This window comes from Callospermophilus lateralis, chromosome 11 (assembly GCF_048772815.1).
Source record: "Callospermophilus lateralis isolate mCalLat2 chromosome 11, mCalLat2.hap1, whole genome shotgun sequence".
In the NCBI taxonomy this organism is placed as follows: domain Eukaryota; kingdom Metazoa; phylum Chordata; class Mammalia; order Rodentia; family Sciuridae; genus Callospermophilus; species Callospermophilus lateralis.
Genome location: NC_135315.1, coordinates 120,425,948 through 120,439,516, shown reverse-complemented (window position 1 = coordinate 120,439,516; position 13,569 = coordinate 120,425,948). Strand labels below are relative to the sequence as shown.

The following is a 13,569-nucleotide window of genomic DNA, read 5'->3' as shown; positions in this document are numbered from 1 at the left end:
ACAGTGTAGAATGCAGAACTACAGAAACTTTAAATATGTGTATAAATTGAATGAATGTCTTGTGGAGTTCACAGTATATGAAGTACTAACATACAATGCCACAACAGTTATCTGATTCAGGAGCTACTTAAAGCCCATAAAAAAAATAATAAACCTATTAATCTATGTCAGGTTTTTATTAAATCCAGAATATATACCATGGCCTTTAAATTATGAGAAGATGAATAAAATTATAATTATATAATTATAATTCCATTATAATTTATGATTACATCAAGCTTATACAGGGGATGAGGAAAATAATTAAAAATATTTAAACTATTAAAAAGATACAAGGAAGAAAAAAAGAACAGGTCATCAAATAGAAAGCAAATTCTTCATAAACCACACGCACATATTGACATGGACAGACTTATATTTTAGAAAGTCCACTCAAGCGGCTATAGAGAAAACTACTAAGAATTTGAAATAAGTTATATACAAATATAAAAAATGGAGAATGAAGACAGATGATCTAGGTTAGAAACAGAAAAGATGACACAGGCATGAACTAACATAGTACCTGGGGATGAGTAAAAAGAGTACAAACCACAGATGATGACTGAATGAATTTTGGAGGAGTTGAGAAAAATAGTGCTACAATTTAACTGCATTACAAAAAAATTAATTGCCATTTAGGTCATTCAGATTACTAGTAGGGACAGAGAAAACAAGTGTTCTTTTTAAAAAAAAGTGATAAAATGAGAAATGTTTCTTTGAAACAGGCCAGGAATTTAGAACTGGCCTGAACAAAAATTTGAGATTCTAAAAAGGTCGCTTGGAGATCACAGAATTTTAGAAAAGTTAATGGAAAGGTTTCAATATTTAATGCATTAATTAGGCAACAGAAGTCAAAATACCTAAAAATAGTTAGGTCTGTAAGAAGGTCTGTCTTTGGTTTACAAGATATATATATACATATATATATATATATATATTATATACACATACACACATATATACATACATATATACATATATATATACAAGATATATATATATATATATATATATACCGAAGAGTAAAATCAGGTGCAAACAAATAAAATCTGACACAACCTATTTTTAGAGAATCCAAGTATTTTTGTGGATTAAAAACTTCAAATGAACTTTCAAAAAATAACTAGCTCCACACTAAGAAGATTAATATATAAATATATTCTACAGACAAGTACTTCTGTAATCATAACTCCTAAGGTCCTTGCCACAGTTCAATTTTGTGTGAACATCTGAGATATTCAAGTCCAAAACTTGTACCATCAATAAGTAAATATTATCCCTTTTTGAAGTTTTTATTCTACTAAAACATGTCATTCCAAATCACTCAGTATTTTTAAAGGTCCAGAGTTAGAGATACAAGTTCAAAACATTAGAATTACATAACTGATCACAATGAAAGGTAATTAAAATAAATAGGGAGATCATAGAAAGGGTCTAGAACTTTGAGAGGTATTTCCACATCAGTGACTGTTAATACCATTTTACCACTTCCTGCTTTCATATGAATTTGACAATTGATTACGATGTCCTCACAGCCTTAGTATATGGTTCCAACTACCTCAGGACTCTTAAGACTGACAATGGAAAGAAAAATGCAACTTATAGGAAACAAAACACAAAGGAAAAAAGACAAATCTCTACTTATTACAACTAGAAGAAATTGTAAATAATCTTAAGAAAACATAAAATTATCTATTAGTTCACACAGTGATAACAATAACAAACAATGAAAATCTTACTTTTGTAGTGCCATCTCATTTTTCTGGTAGAGTTCATTTAAAATCTCCACTTTCTGCCTTAGAGTTTTGCATTCCTCTTCCAGTCCAACTTTAGAAGACTGTAGTGAATTGCAGTCACCTTCTAATTTCTTTATTTGGTCTGTAAAGGATAAAACAGCTTATCTCTATATGTGTACAAGGACTTAAGAACTTGTTTGAGGGAGTAGTGCCAAGAAAAGTAAGAAGCATGAAAGCAAGAAGCCATTCTTTATCTTTCCAATAAAATTTTATGTCTTTCCAACATGGCAATTTCTTCTCAAAAAGAACCCACCTTCTAGATTACATTTTGTGGACATCGAGGCTCTTAGCATAAGTTGTAAAAGTTTTAGATCCTCTTCAACTACTGATATTGTAGTTTGTGTCTAAAAATTGCAGAAAAGAGAGGTATTCTTAAAAGTGAGGCACAGGAAGAATTGACAGGCACTATGGGACTCTTACAAAGAACTATACCCGAGAGACATCCATCATCTGCTTAATTTGATCTTTGATCTTCTCGTTCCGATCACCTAAAAAACAAAAGACTTTAGCTTTTTCTTTCCTTACTTTTAACTCTATATTCTCCTAACTTCCCCAAACTAAATAATGATTGTGTTCAAACACCAGAAGAAAAAAAATCAATTAAATAACTAAACTGATTAGACTAATGACTTTTAAGAGAATTGCAAGCTTAGATTTAAAAAAAAAAAGGAGAGAGAGAGGTGAATTTCAGGCTGGGGTTGTGGCTCAGTGGTAGAGTGCTCACCTAGCATGTGTGAGGCACTGAGTTTGATCCTCAGCATAAAAATAAATAAAAGTACTGTGTCTGTCTTAAAAACAAAACAAAAAAGGTGAATTTCTAGTTTGCACAACTAAAATGTTATCTATGCTATTCTTGTAAGATAAAAGCTATTCTTCTCTCTCAGATCTATCTTCACCTAGGCAAGTAAGTGTCTTATTTAGAAAGATTCAATCCTCTATTTTCTCCCTGAATCATCTACTACCAGGTGTGGTTTGAAATACTTGCTATGTAAGCAATATCCAACTTGGGAGAAAACATCTGGAAATATTTTCCTCATCAGTAAACACTGTTACACTCCCTCTCTCTAGCTTTCTGATAGTCTCTAGCCTCTGTTCTCACAGCCTTAGTTTATGGTTCCAACTACCTCTGGACTCTTAAGACTGACTGTGGACCTTAAAACCACAGAGCCATAGAGATGATGAGTATCAAAATCAACTATCATCTGCATAAGAAATAAATTTCTCTTACTGTACAATGTTCAATACTCTAAGTATTGTACAGGATGTGACTATTGTAGCTGCAGTGTACTTACTAGTTTTCAATGGGATAGAAAAGGTCAGTGTTCTTCACATGCCTATTGCTATATTATACCCCAGCAACCCACCTCTGCCAATGCAACAGACATATCTATAGATCCAGTGATATGTGTCTACAACCCTGAAGCTTAAGAAGAAAATCAGCCAGCTGAAAAGTGGCATCTGTATAAATATTTAATTAAAGACAGGAAAGCAAAAAAAGGATTCAACCTCCCTGAGACTGATCTTACCTGCTACCTCTCCGTTGGTTAATTCATCTGACTCATCTTCTCTATTTTGATCCTCAGATTCAGATTCACATTGTAACCGATTCAACTGTGTGATATAATTAGTCAAAGCCTAGAAAAGAAGCAAAAGGTTGGAAGACTCTCAATTTTAATTCAGAAGATTTCAGGAGAAATCATGAGATGAAACATGTATTTGGAGTATAAACTTACATTAATAGTATCATCTTTGTGATTAAGAAATACAAGTAAATCTTTCTGGGACTTCTCAAATGATTTGATGTGTTCACTGAGCTCAGCGTGTGATGTACACCAGTCTTTGACTTCCTGCTGCAACTGAAAAGTCAAAACACATGAATTCCTGTGGGTTAGGGAGGGGTTTCTGCACTGGATACATCAGGACTACAAGACTTAGACAAAGAAATAGAGAACCATACTCCTCGGTGGCCTGCCTCAATTGAGGGGGTTGAGACCTTGGTTAAGGAAGAGGGCAGAGTGGCCCCAACTCTCACAGCTGCAGTAAGAACATCAGAGTTCTCAGGAAGTTGACCCTGTTTATTGCATTCCCCAGAAAATTGCTGCCAATTCAAATAATTTACCTCCAGCAGGAATGGCTGGGCACATATGACTGTCTCCTAAATTTAGACTCCTTATCATGTAATCTTCCCTTGGCCAGTGAATCAGTAACTACTCAAAAGAGGATCATAAAATACTTAATTTTCTGGTTTAAAAAGTTTCTTTGAGGCTATGCAAGTTAATAACTGATTGACATTTGATAAGAAAAGCAATAATCCAAAAATCCAAAACAGATGGAGAACATATATATGCACTCAATTTAGGGAGCATGTTTAAACTTTGCATATCTAGAAAAGGTCCTACATGAATATTCCTTACCTCAGAAACAGATCCAAGAAAGATACAAGATAATGATATTCACTTCTCTAGTTTACATTATGTATGACATCAAATTTTCTTTACCTGCTCTTTCGTCGTCTTAAGTATGGTATTTTCTTTCTGAAGCTGACAGCATTCCAACTTCACCTTCTCTTCACGAAGCTTAGCTTCATTAAAGACAATTTGAAGCTAATGCAAAACACTAGAGTTAGTGAATTAATTCCAAAGAAAAAACAAAGTTATACTTTCCCAAACCAGACATCATATAGTTCTCATTTTTTGCACATTTTAGCACACTTCAAATTTTTGGTCCGCAACAAAACTAAGATGTAGTATTAATATCCCATTATGCCAACTATCCCATTAGCAAGAGTTGGCAGCTTTACCTCTGAAAATTCAGAAGTATTCACTGAAATGACATCTTCAAGCTTCTCTATAGATTTCTTATTTTCAATTATCTGCCAGGTGAAAACAGAACACAAAATATGCATTAGGATTTCAGTAGAAATAGTGATATGTGTGTGTGTGTGTGCGTGTGTGCGTGTGTGTGTATGTGTGTGTGTGTGTACACACATATATATATTAAAAAAGATAAACACAACAAAATATTTGTCAAGCCATCCCATTACATTTCAGTAATGCAGGGGATCCAGCTTTGAACTAAGCAAAAAATCAAGAACTGAAAGAGATGAGGGAAAATGAAGTCATAAATATTTCATGGCATCCACAACCTTACTGTTTATGAGATAACCAGAAAAAAAGGTCAAAGTATAGAAAATCATAATGCAATAATAAAATGTTTTAAAGCATAGAAAATTAATTAATTACTGTTTCAAATAAACCAGTTCAAATTAGTAATTTTTTTTCTAGTGATAGAGAAAAAAATTTCCCAAGATCATTTTTAAAATTTTCTTATCTGAAGTAAAAAATGATAAAATTTAAGGGAGAATAGACTAATCTCACATACAGAAGAATTCCCAAAAATTTACAAAGATATTCGCTCCTTAAGGAAGTGGACATAACTCCCCAATCTTTGTTTGCAATGCCTGGGATTGAATCCTGGGCCTCATGCATGCTAGGCAAGTGCTCTACCATGAGCTGCATCCTGAGCTCGTAACTCTTCATACTTTAACTGTGGGCTGTGCATGGTAACTTCCAAAGAATATAATATGAAAAGGATTGGAAAGAATTTTTACAGTGAAGAAATCTGATAAATACTACCTCAGCTAGGTGATCAAGCTTACTGGGGGGTAGGATATTTCAGAACACACTCTCTACTATCTTTTGCAACTTTTATGTAATTACAGAAACTTATAGAAATTGAAAATGAAATATGTAAGTAAAATTTTTTTTAAGTACAGAAAATTGATTAATTCATTACTCTTTCAAGTAAAAAGTAAACAAATACTGTTCAATTGGACAATAGTTTTTTAGTTGATCTGCATGTTTCCAAGGGCAGAGCAAAGCAATATGAAAATTATCCAAGGTTGAGAATAAAAATATTTCCTAGGCCCATAAAAATAATTTGTTGTATCAGTACTTAAAAGTTCCACAAAATGGGCACAGATGTGGGTTCAACTTCCTTGACTCCTAATCTTACTTTAGTTAACAGCTGGACTAAGTTCAACTTAACCAATTTTACAAAATATTTCAAAAGCCAAATTAAAGCAACACTTAGCAGCAAAACTCTTACCAAGTCGTGATTCTTAGCATTCTGTTCTCTTTCAGATTCTAACATAACATGAAGACTTTTAGCTCTCTCATCCAGAAATTCTTTAGCTTTTTCAAGAAGCTTTATTTTATCCTGGGAAAAAAGGTGTCAAGATTACTCACTCATTACATTTACTTTTGAGTTTAGAATGTAATTCCCCCCAAAGAAGGGATTTTTACCTTATATTTAGTTGCTTCATCAGAAAGAATCATATTTTGTTTCATGGTTTCTTGGATCTGTTTCTCTGATTCCTTTATCTATGTAAATAAAGCATTCAGAATTAAGATACACAAATTATAGTGCTACTATACAAGTTACTTCCAGACAAGTGACCCTTTCCAGAAGAAAGCAGTACTTAATACATATGACTGCTTAGAATTTGGATGATTTGTAGGAAATAATGAAGTAAAAACTTTAAAATATGATTTTTAAATTAAAACAGGTAGAAATGATTCAAGCTAGAACCAAGGGAGAAAGAAACAAAAAAATAATTATACCTTCTCTTCATACTTTGAAAATTTCTGTAACAGTTCTTCATCTTCTTTCATGAAATTGATTATCTTTTGGGCAATTTGCTGTTCAGTGACTAAAAGGGGGAAATACACAAGATTATTACAATCACTAAATGAAATCCAATTACTCAATCTACTAAAAGCAAAGACATGTTATATGGTACTATGAGGAAATACTTCTTAGCATAACTATTATGCTTTTAAAAAGCAATCTATGCTTATTAGCAATTAGAGTATAAAATTATTAAAATTTAAGAAAAATATAAGAACAATGATATTTTGCTGGGCGCGGTGGTGCATACCTGTAATCCCAGTGGCTCAGGAGGCTGAGCTAGAAGGATCCCAAGTTCAAAGCCAGCCTCAGCAAGAGCGAGACACTAAGCAACTAAGTGAGACTTGGTCTCTAAATATAGGGGGTTTGGGATGTGGCTCAGTAGAGTGCCCCAGAGTTCAATCCCAGGTACCCTTCCCATCCAAAATGATATTTCAATTTAAGCTTATTTCACAGATGGGAAATACAGTAAAGTGTTGTAGCTTGATATTCCTCCCTTCTCAAAACACTTTCTTTTCAGAAAATGGAATCATTTAATTCTTTGCAAAGAAAAACAGAAATGAAAGCATACTGATTCACATTACCATTCTTTAAATTATCTATTCAATTACTTAATGCATGATTAAATCATTAGCATAGAAATACTCTTCAAATGTAATACATCTGCATTACATCAATATTCAAAGTTAATCTGCCCCAAATTAAAACTTATCATCTCCCTATCCACAATTTGTTCCTCCTCTTTATCTCCTATCTCAGAGTTGGAACCATCATCATCTACTCAGTTATCCATGCTAGCAACCTAGGAATAGTAAAATTTTCAGGAGGTAAAAAAAGTAATAGACATTAAAAGTCACTGTGTCTACTTCTAACATACATAAAACACACATCAAACACCAATACAATACAAGTTTAAGAAACCTAAAAATTTACCTTGATATACTCTATCTTTTACCTAGAAGAGAGAAAAAAGATTAAATTTGATGTCAAACATCTGCTCAATAGAAACAGCATTCCTAAAACAACAGTCAGAATCATAACCAAGTGAGAATTTAATAACATTCTGGTTCAGAATAATAAATTTATAGGATTAAAAATAAGTAAAGGTTAACAAGCATTTTAAATTTAATTGGTAGTTATATTTCATAAATAGGCTCTGACATAAAAACACTAAGATATGTACCTTATTTCACAGTAAAGATGTGTGTGTGTATGTGTGTGTGTGTGTGTGTGTACTCAAAATCATTTACTTGAGAATTCTAAATAACCAGGATAAAGTCTAGAAACAATGACTATTCAAAAGGAATTTGAGGAAACAATATTAAAGGCATAATCTTTGTACTAAGATATGCCACTTTCACTCACCAGAAAACATCTTAGAACTCAAATTTAAATTTGGCTATTGGCTGAATTTAGAAACTAATAGGCTACATCATCTTGTTTCTACAAACCACTAAATATATAGCAAGAAATCTGAAAGGGAAGACTGCTAGAAGAAAATGCACAAGCAACAAGAGAAATGACAATTAACATATTCTGGAAAGGACAAAAACAATCATTTCCTAAAGACAGCAATAAACTGCCTGATAATAAAACCTAAGCAGAAATTTTTTAAAAAACATCACTAAATTTCTTTGTAACTTAGCATATACTTGTCCTTTCAAATGTTATAAATGGTGATGGAATACTCAGATATGTCCATGGATCATCCATGGGATCTTCGTAATAGGAAATTGCATTCAGAAAACTCCAACACAGAAAGAAATGGCATTTCTTTAATGTCATAGCTTTGCTAACCTTTTACTCAAAATGACAACAGAAGAAAATGGGAAGTAGCATAAAAGCAGTCATCTAAGGAAGAGACTAAAGCTCCAAAGTCAAATGCTGAAACTGAGGAGCAACAGCTAGGAACCAGATCCCACATAACCTAGTGAAAAGAGAAACAGGTATTGTTTCTTTCTTGAAATGAAAGAAACAAGAGAGAAATATAAAGGGTTTTCATGTTTTTCCCTTCTCTTTATCCTTCTATTTCCTTTTTCCTTTTAGCTGAGAAAAAGTTCAATGAGATTGAACTGTGAAAATTCCTCACAGGAATCCAGGCAAACGATTCTTCTATTTAAGAAGGGAATGCTTTTTAAGAGATCTTACACTCAATTGTACAAGGAGAGGAAACTTATCTTAACAATGATATGTCTGATATAATTAAGAAATCAAAAAAAGAACACTCAGATTTGAAAAGATTTGTATCCAATGCTTTTGGCCTCTTTAACTGTTAGGCTTTTCATATGCAAAGTCCATTTACCTAAAATAATTTTCTTCCAATTATGTTAAATAACTATGAAACAGAATGACCTACAGTACAAACATATGTATGTATAAGCTTATATATATATATACGCTTATACATATATGTACACACATACACAGAGTAGACTAATTCTGCTCAGAAAAAAAAGACTTAATGAACAAAACATTTAATGGATTTTTGGACAACACATAATCTATACTTCCAAATAAAAAGGTATTTTCTGAACATATGATCAAATCATAAAATCTGGGAAAAATATATATAAAAGACTGGAAAAATTATCTTATCTCCTTTTTCTCATATTACTGTATTTCTTTGTAGCATTTCCCCCTGTTTATATGTGTTTATATTAACATACAGTTCATCAACATTTAAATCTTAGTTTCTGCTTTTTTTTCCACTTCACATTTAATTGTGAGCATTTTCTGTACCTCAAAGCTTTGAAATAGATAAATTTGCCTACTATTCCATTAAGCGAACATACAATATCCCCTAAATGAATTATGTTGTGCTAAGTCTTCAATCTAATACACTGTTCCACTGAAAAACATTACCAAAATCTTCAAAGCATAGTTATTTCTTTAATATAGATTACTAGACATATATGCTACATAAAAGGATATTTATCTAACCTATCCCATCTTTTATCCCACTTTTAAGACTTATGATACGTATGAAACTACTGGTCAGGATGGCTGTAAGAATTACCAGTTCTACCAACTGCACCCACACTAAATTATTTTATAAGGTTAGTTTGACTTAAACCACTAATTTGTGTTTTAGCAACTGAAAAGGAAAAAAAGTGGGGGGGCAGTGACTATATAAGATAATCCTTGTGCTTATGTGCTAAGAGATAAGTAAGTTAATTTACTCACAACAAGAACAGTTCTCCAAAAGAAAATGACAAAGGATACCAATCCAAAGAAAACAGTGAAAACTACAGGCTCCCATGGTAGTCCATAAAAATCAGGCCCAGGTTCATACTCATCAGGCAATGTAGTAAACAGCTGAAACAGACAAATTAGAAGAAATGGGAAACCTTAAATTTATAACAAAACAGTCACAAAGAATCATGGCAATTCTAAACCAACCTCCTCGTCAGAAATCCACCTCCTCAATATTTTCCAATAGTTTCTTCAAGAGAAAGGATACTGACAGTCTCATATTTTTTGTTCACTTGCAGTGTTTTCAAGTATAATGAATCTAAATACTTTTTTAAAAAATTTATTTATGTATCTTTAGTTTCAGGTGGACACATTATTTTGTTTTTATATGGTGCTAAGGATCGAACCCCTAACCCTAACCATCTAACCCTAACCCTAACCCTAACCCTAACCCTGTGCCTCATGCATGCTAGGCAAGCGCTCTACCACTGAACCACAACCCCAGCCTGAATCTAAATACTTTAAATTGAGCATACTTTAAATTTTCCAGTTTGTAACAGGCCCTATATCATCACATTGTCTAACACCTGGCTAGAATCCCTCTGGATCATTCTTTTCTTTTAGATAACCTGGTTTTTATAATTTAAAAAATTTATTTAAGACAAAAACTTAAATATATGAAAGAACTAATTAATTTTATGGCAACAAATAAAAACAATGAAACAATAAAAAGATTTCAAGCCCCTTTGGGTATCATTTGATAAGCTAGAAGAATACCTTACTATTCTGAAAAGTGTTTAAATAAAGAAAAGGAATCAAATATTTATCTCCTGCCTTAACTATACAAACCAAATAACTGTGTAAAGAATAATCAATCATAGCCAGGCGCCGTGGCACACACTTGTAATCCCAGTAGCTAGGGAGGCTGAGGAGGGAGGATAGCAAGTTCAAAGTCAGCCTCAGCAAAAGGGAATTGCTAAGCAACTCAGTGAAACACTGTATATAAATAAAATACAAAATAGGGCTGGGGATATGGCTCACTAGCCAAATGCCCCTGAGTTTAATTCCCAATACCCCCCCAAAAAAAAAGAATAATCAAATTTTTATTTGTGTAGGCATCCCATCCTTTAAATGAAGAAAGAAAAATCCAGCAACTCAGACCATTGCTATTTTGCAACCTATAATATATTAGCAAATCTCACCAATGTCACTGTTGACTAGTAGTCAACATCAAAGGAGAGGATATGCATATGTCAATGCAATATTTCCTATTAAGTTTTCATAAGAAAAAGAATTGAACCTAAACCTGACTATGAATTTCCAAGAAATATAAAGCAACAGAGAGAAGCTGAGGTTGTTAGCTCTGCACTTGCCTAGAATGCATGGAGCCCGAGGTTCAATCTCAGCACCACCAAAAAAAAAAAAAAAAAGGCAATAGAGAAAACAGGTTAAATTGTTGTACCAGGGGGATGTCATTTATTCACCAAAACTACAATATATCCTAGAAGTCCCACAAACATATTTTTTTCAATTATTGCAAAAAGTTACAACAAAAGGAGAAATCAATTAACTTATATGAGACTTGTTCTCCCACTGAAAGCAACCAGAAAGTTGGAATATATATATATTTGGTACCAGGGATTGAACTCAGGAGCACTTGATCACTGAGCCACATCCCCAGTCTCAGCCCCATTTTGTATTTTATTTAGAGACAGGGTCTCACTGAGTTACTTAGAACCTCACTTTTGCTAAGGCTGGCTTTGAACTCATGATTCTCTCTCAGCTTCCTGAGCCACTAGGATATTAAGGCATGTGCCACCATGCACAGTCAAAATGTATTTTTAAAGAGCTATTTTTCAGATAGAAAGCCACAAGGGACATGCAACTGTCACCCCTAAGAGAAGGAGAACAAATAGGTGAGCATTCTACCTTGAGGCACCCTCTAGACCTCAGTTTGGGAAGGGGAACCCAAATGGGGCCTAACAGTCTCACTGAGGAGAAAGAGACCAGAGTTCCAGGAGATTAAGCAGTAAAAAACATGTAGAGAAAACTACCAGAAAGATGGGAGCCACAAAGAAAGAGAGTTCCAGAAATCTGCATGGAGGTGGTCTTGAGTTTGGGGCTACATTCTAAGCAGTACCTGCGAGGGCCAAGAACAACTATAAGCTAACCAATCCCACAGTTGGCACTGAGCTGGGAGAAGTCTGGATTCCAGCTAGCCAGAGAGAGTTGACATACAAAAACAGTATGGTCAACAAGCTCATGAAGAAGTATTTGATCCAGGCATGATGGCACATGTCTGTAATCCCAGCAGCTCAGAAGGTTGAGGTAGGAGGATCCCAAGTTTGAGGTTGGCAACTTATCAAGAGCCTAAGCAACTTAGTGAGACCCTATCTCAAAAAAAAAGTTCACTCAATATCATTAATTATCAGGAAATAAACTCACAAAGACATACCCACTAGAATGGCCCAAGTGCTAGTGAAGATGAAGTCAAGTGGAAGTCTCCTAAATTGCTGGTGGAAGTATAAAATGATTGTGGTCATTTATTAGCATGGCTTGACAGTATCACATAAGATAAAAGCATACATTAGACGTAGGAGGCAATTGCACTCCTAGATATGAGTCCACTTATAGGGGCATACATATGAAATAGTACTGTAGGAAAAATGAATCTATAGTTTAAAAAAAAGTTATCAGTGGTTGCCTGGAACAGGTGGTGAAGGAACTCACTGGGAAGGATCCCAAGGAAACCCCTTTTCTAGTGAAAAAAACTGTTCTATATCTTGATTATGGTAGTTTTTACATAGGTATCTACATTTGTTAAAACTCAGAGTGTGATTGCTTTGGCAGCACATATACTAAAATTGGGACAATACAGAAAAAATTAGCATGGTCCCTGAGCAAGGATGACACCCACATTTGTGAAGCATTCCATAGTTTTGTGGAAACAACTCTTCAACAGATGAATGGATAAAGAAACTGTGGTACATATACAAAATGAAATGTTACTTATAGCATTAAAAGAGAAAAAAATTATGGCATCTGCGGGTGAACGGGAATATCAGGCTAAGGGAAGTAAGCCAATCCCAAAAACCAAAAACTGTATGTTCTCTCTGAAAGTGGATGCTGACCCATAATGGGGGTGAGGTGGGTGGCAAGGGGCATGGAAAGAATGGAGGAACTTTGATTGGGCAAAGGGGAGGTAGGACAGGCGAGAGGGCATAGGGATAGGAAAGATGGTGGAATGAGATGAACTTCATTACCCGAGGTACATGTAGGACTACTACATGTGTTGTGTACAACTAGGAAAAGTTTTGTTCCATTTATGTACAATGAATCGAAATGCATTCTGCTATCATGTATAACCAATTAGAATAAATTAAAAAAAAAACTCACTGATATTGGCTATCAAGGAATTACTGTTAAGTTGGGTGATGGCCCGTGGGTTCATTATACTATTCTCTATGCTTTTCTTTAAAGCTTTTCTAATTACATTTATTTTTTAATTAGTACATAGAAATAAACATTATAATTATTGAAGTAGGTAACATGACATTTTGATGCATGTATACACTATGTAAAGTTTAAATCAGGTTAAATATATCTACCTCCTCAAACATCATTTATGGTAAAACTTTCACAATCTTTTCTTCTAGTATTCTGAAATGTACAGTATGTTATGGTTACCTATAGTCCCCTACTATTCTCTCTGCTCTTATTTGAAAGTTTCCATGATAAAAATACTAAAAATAATTTTTAAATTAAGATATAACTTCAAATATTTAAAGGATTTCTATGTAGAAAAGAATTCAATTTTATAGAGGAAATCATGTGGAGGAAAATTTGGAGTCAA

At 33.6% G+C, this 13,569-nt stretch overlaps 1 protein-coding gene and 1 non-coding gene across 2 annotated transcripts in view; one reads left to right on the top strand and one right to left on the bottom strand.

Moving 5' to 3' along the window:
- Positions 1-13,569, bottom strand: part of LOC143410788 (transport and Golgi organization protein 1 homolog) — a 38,106-nt gene that overhangs the window by 9,365 nt on the left and 15,172 nt on the right. The window contains exons 8-17 of the mRNA XM_076871508.2: positions 6,458-6,546; positions 6,140-6,217; positions 5,943-6,053; positions 4,636-4,707; positions 4,334-4,438; positions 3,569-3,691; positions 3,362-3,470; positions 2,268-2,323; positions 2,089-2,179; positions 1,779-1,917 (exon numbers count right to left, since the gene is read on the bottom strand). Of these exons, the coding sequence (XP_076727623.1) occupies positions 1,779-1,917; positions 2,089-2,179; positions 2,268-2,323; positions 3,362-3,470; positions 3,569-3,691; positions 4,334-4,438; positions 4,636-4,707; positions 5,943-6,053; positions 6,140-6,217; positions 6,458-6,546 (973 nt within the window). The remainder of the gene's footprint in view (positions 1-1,778; positions 1,918-2,088; positions 2,180-2,267; positions 2,324-3,361; positions 3,471-3,568; positions 3,692-4,333; positions 4,439-4,635; positions 4,708-5,942; positions 6,054-6,139; positions 6,218-6,457; positions 6,547-13,569) is intronic.
- On the top strand, positions 12,551-12,657 carry LOC143411019 (U6 spliceosomal RNA). The gene has a single exon (XR_013092750.1). It is a non-coding gene; the product is annotated as a U6 spliceosomal RNA (small nuclear RNA).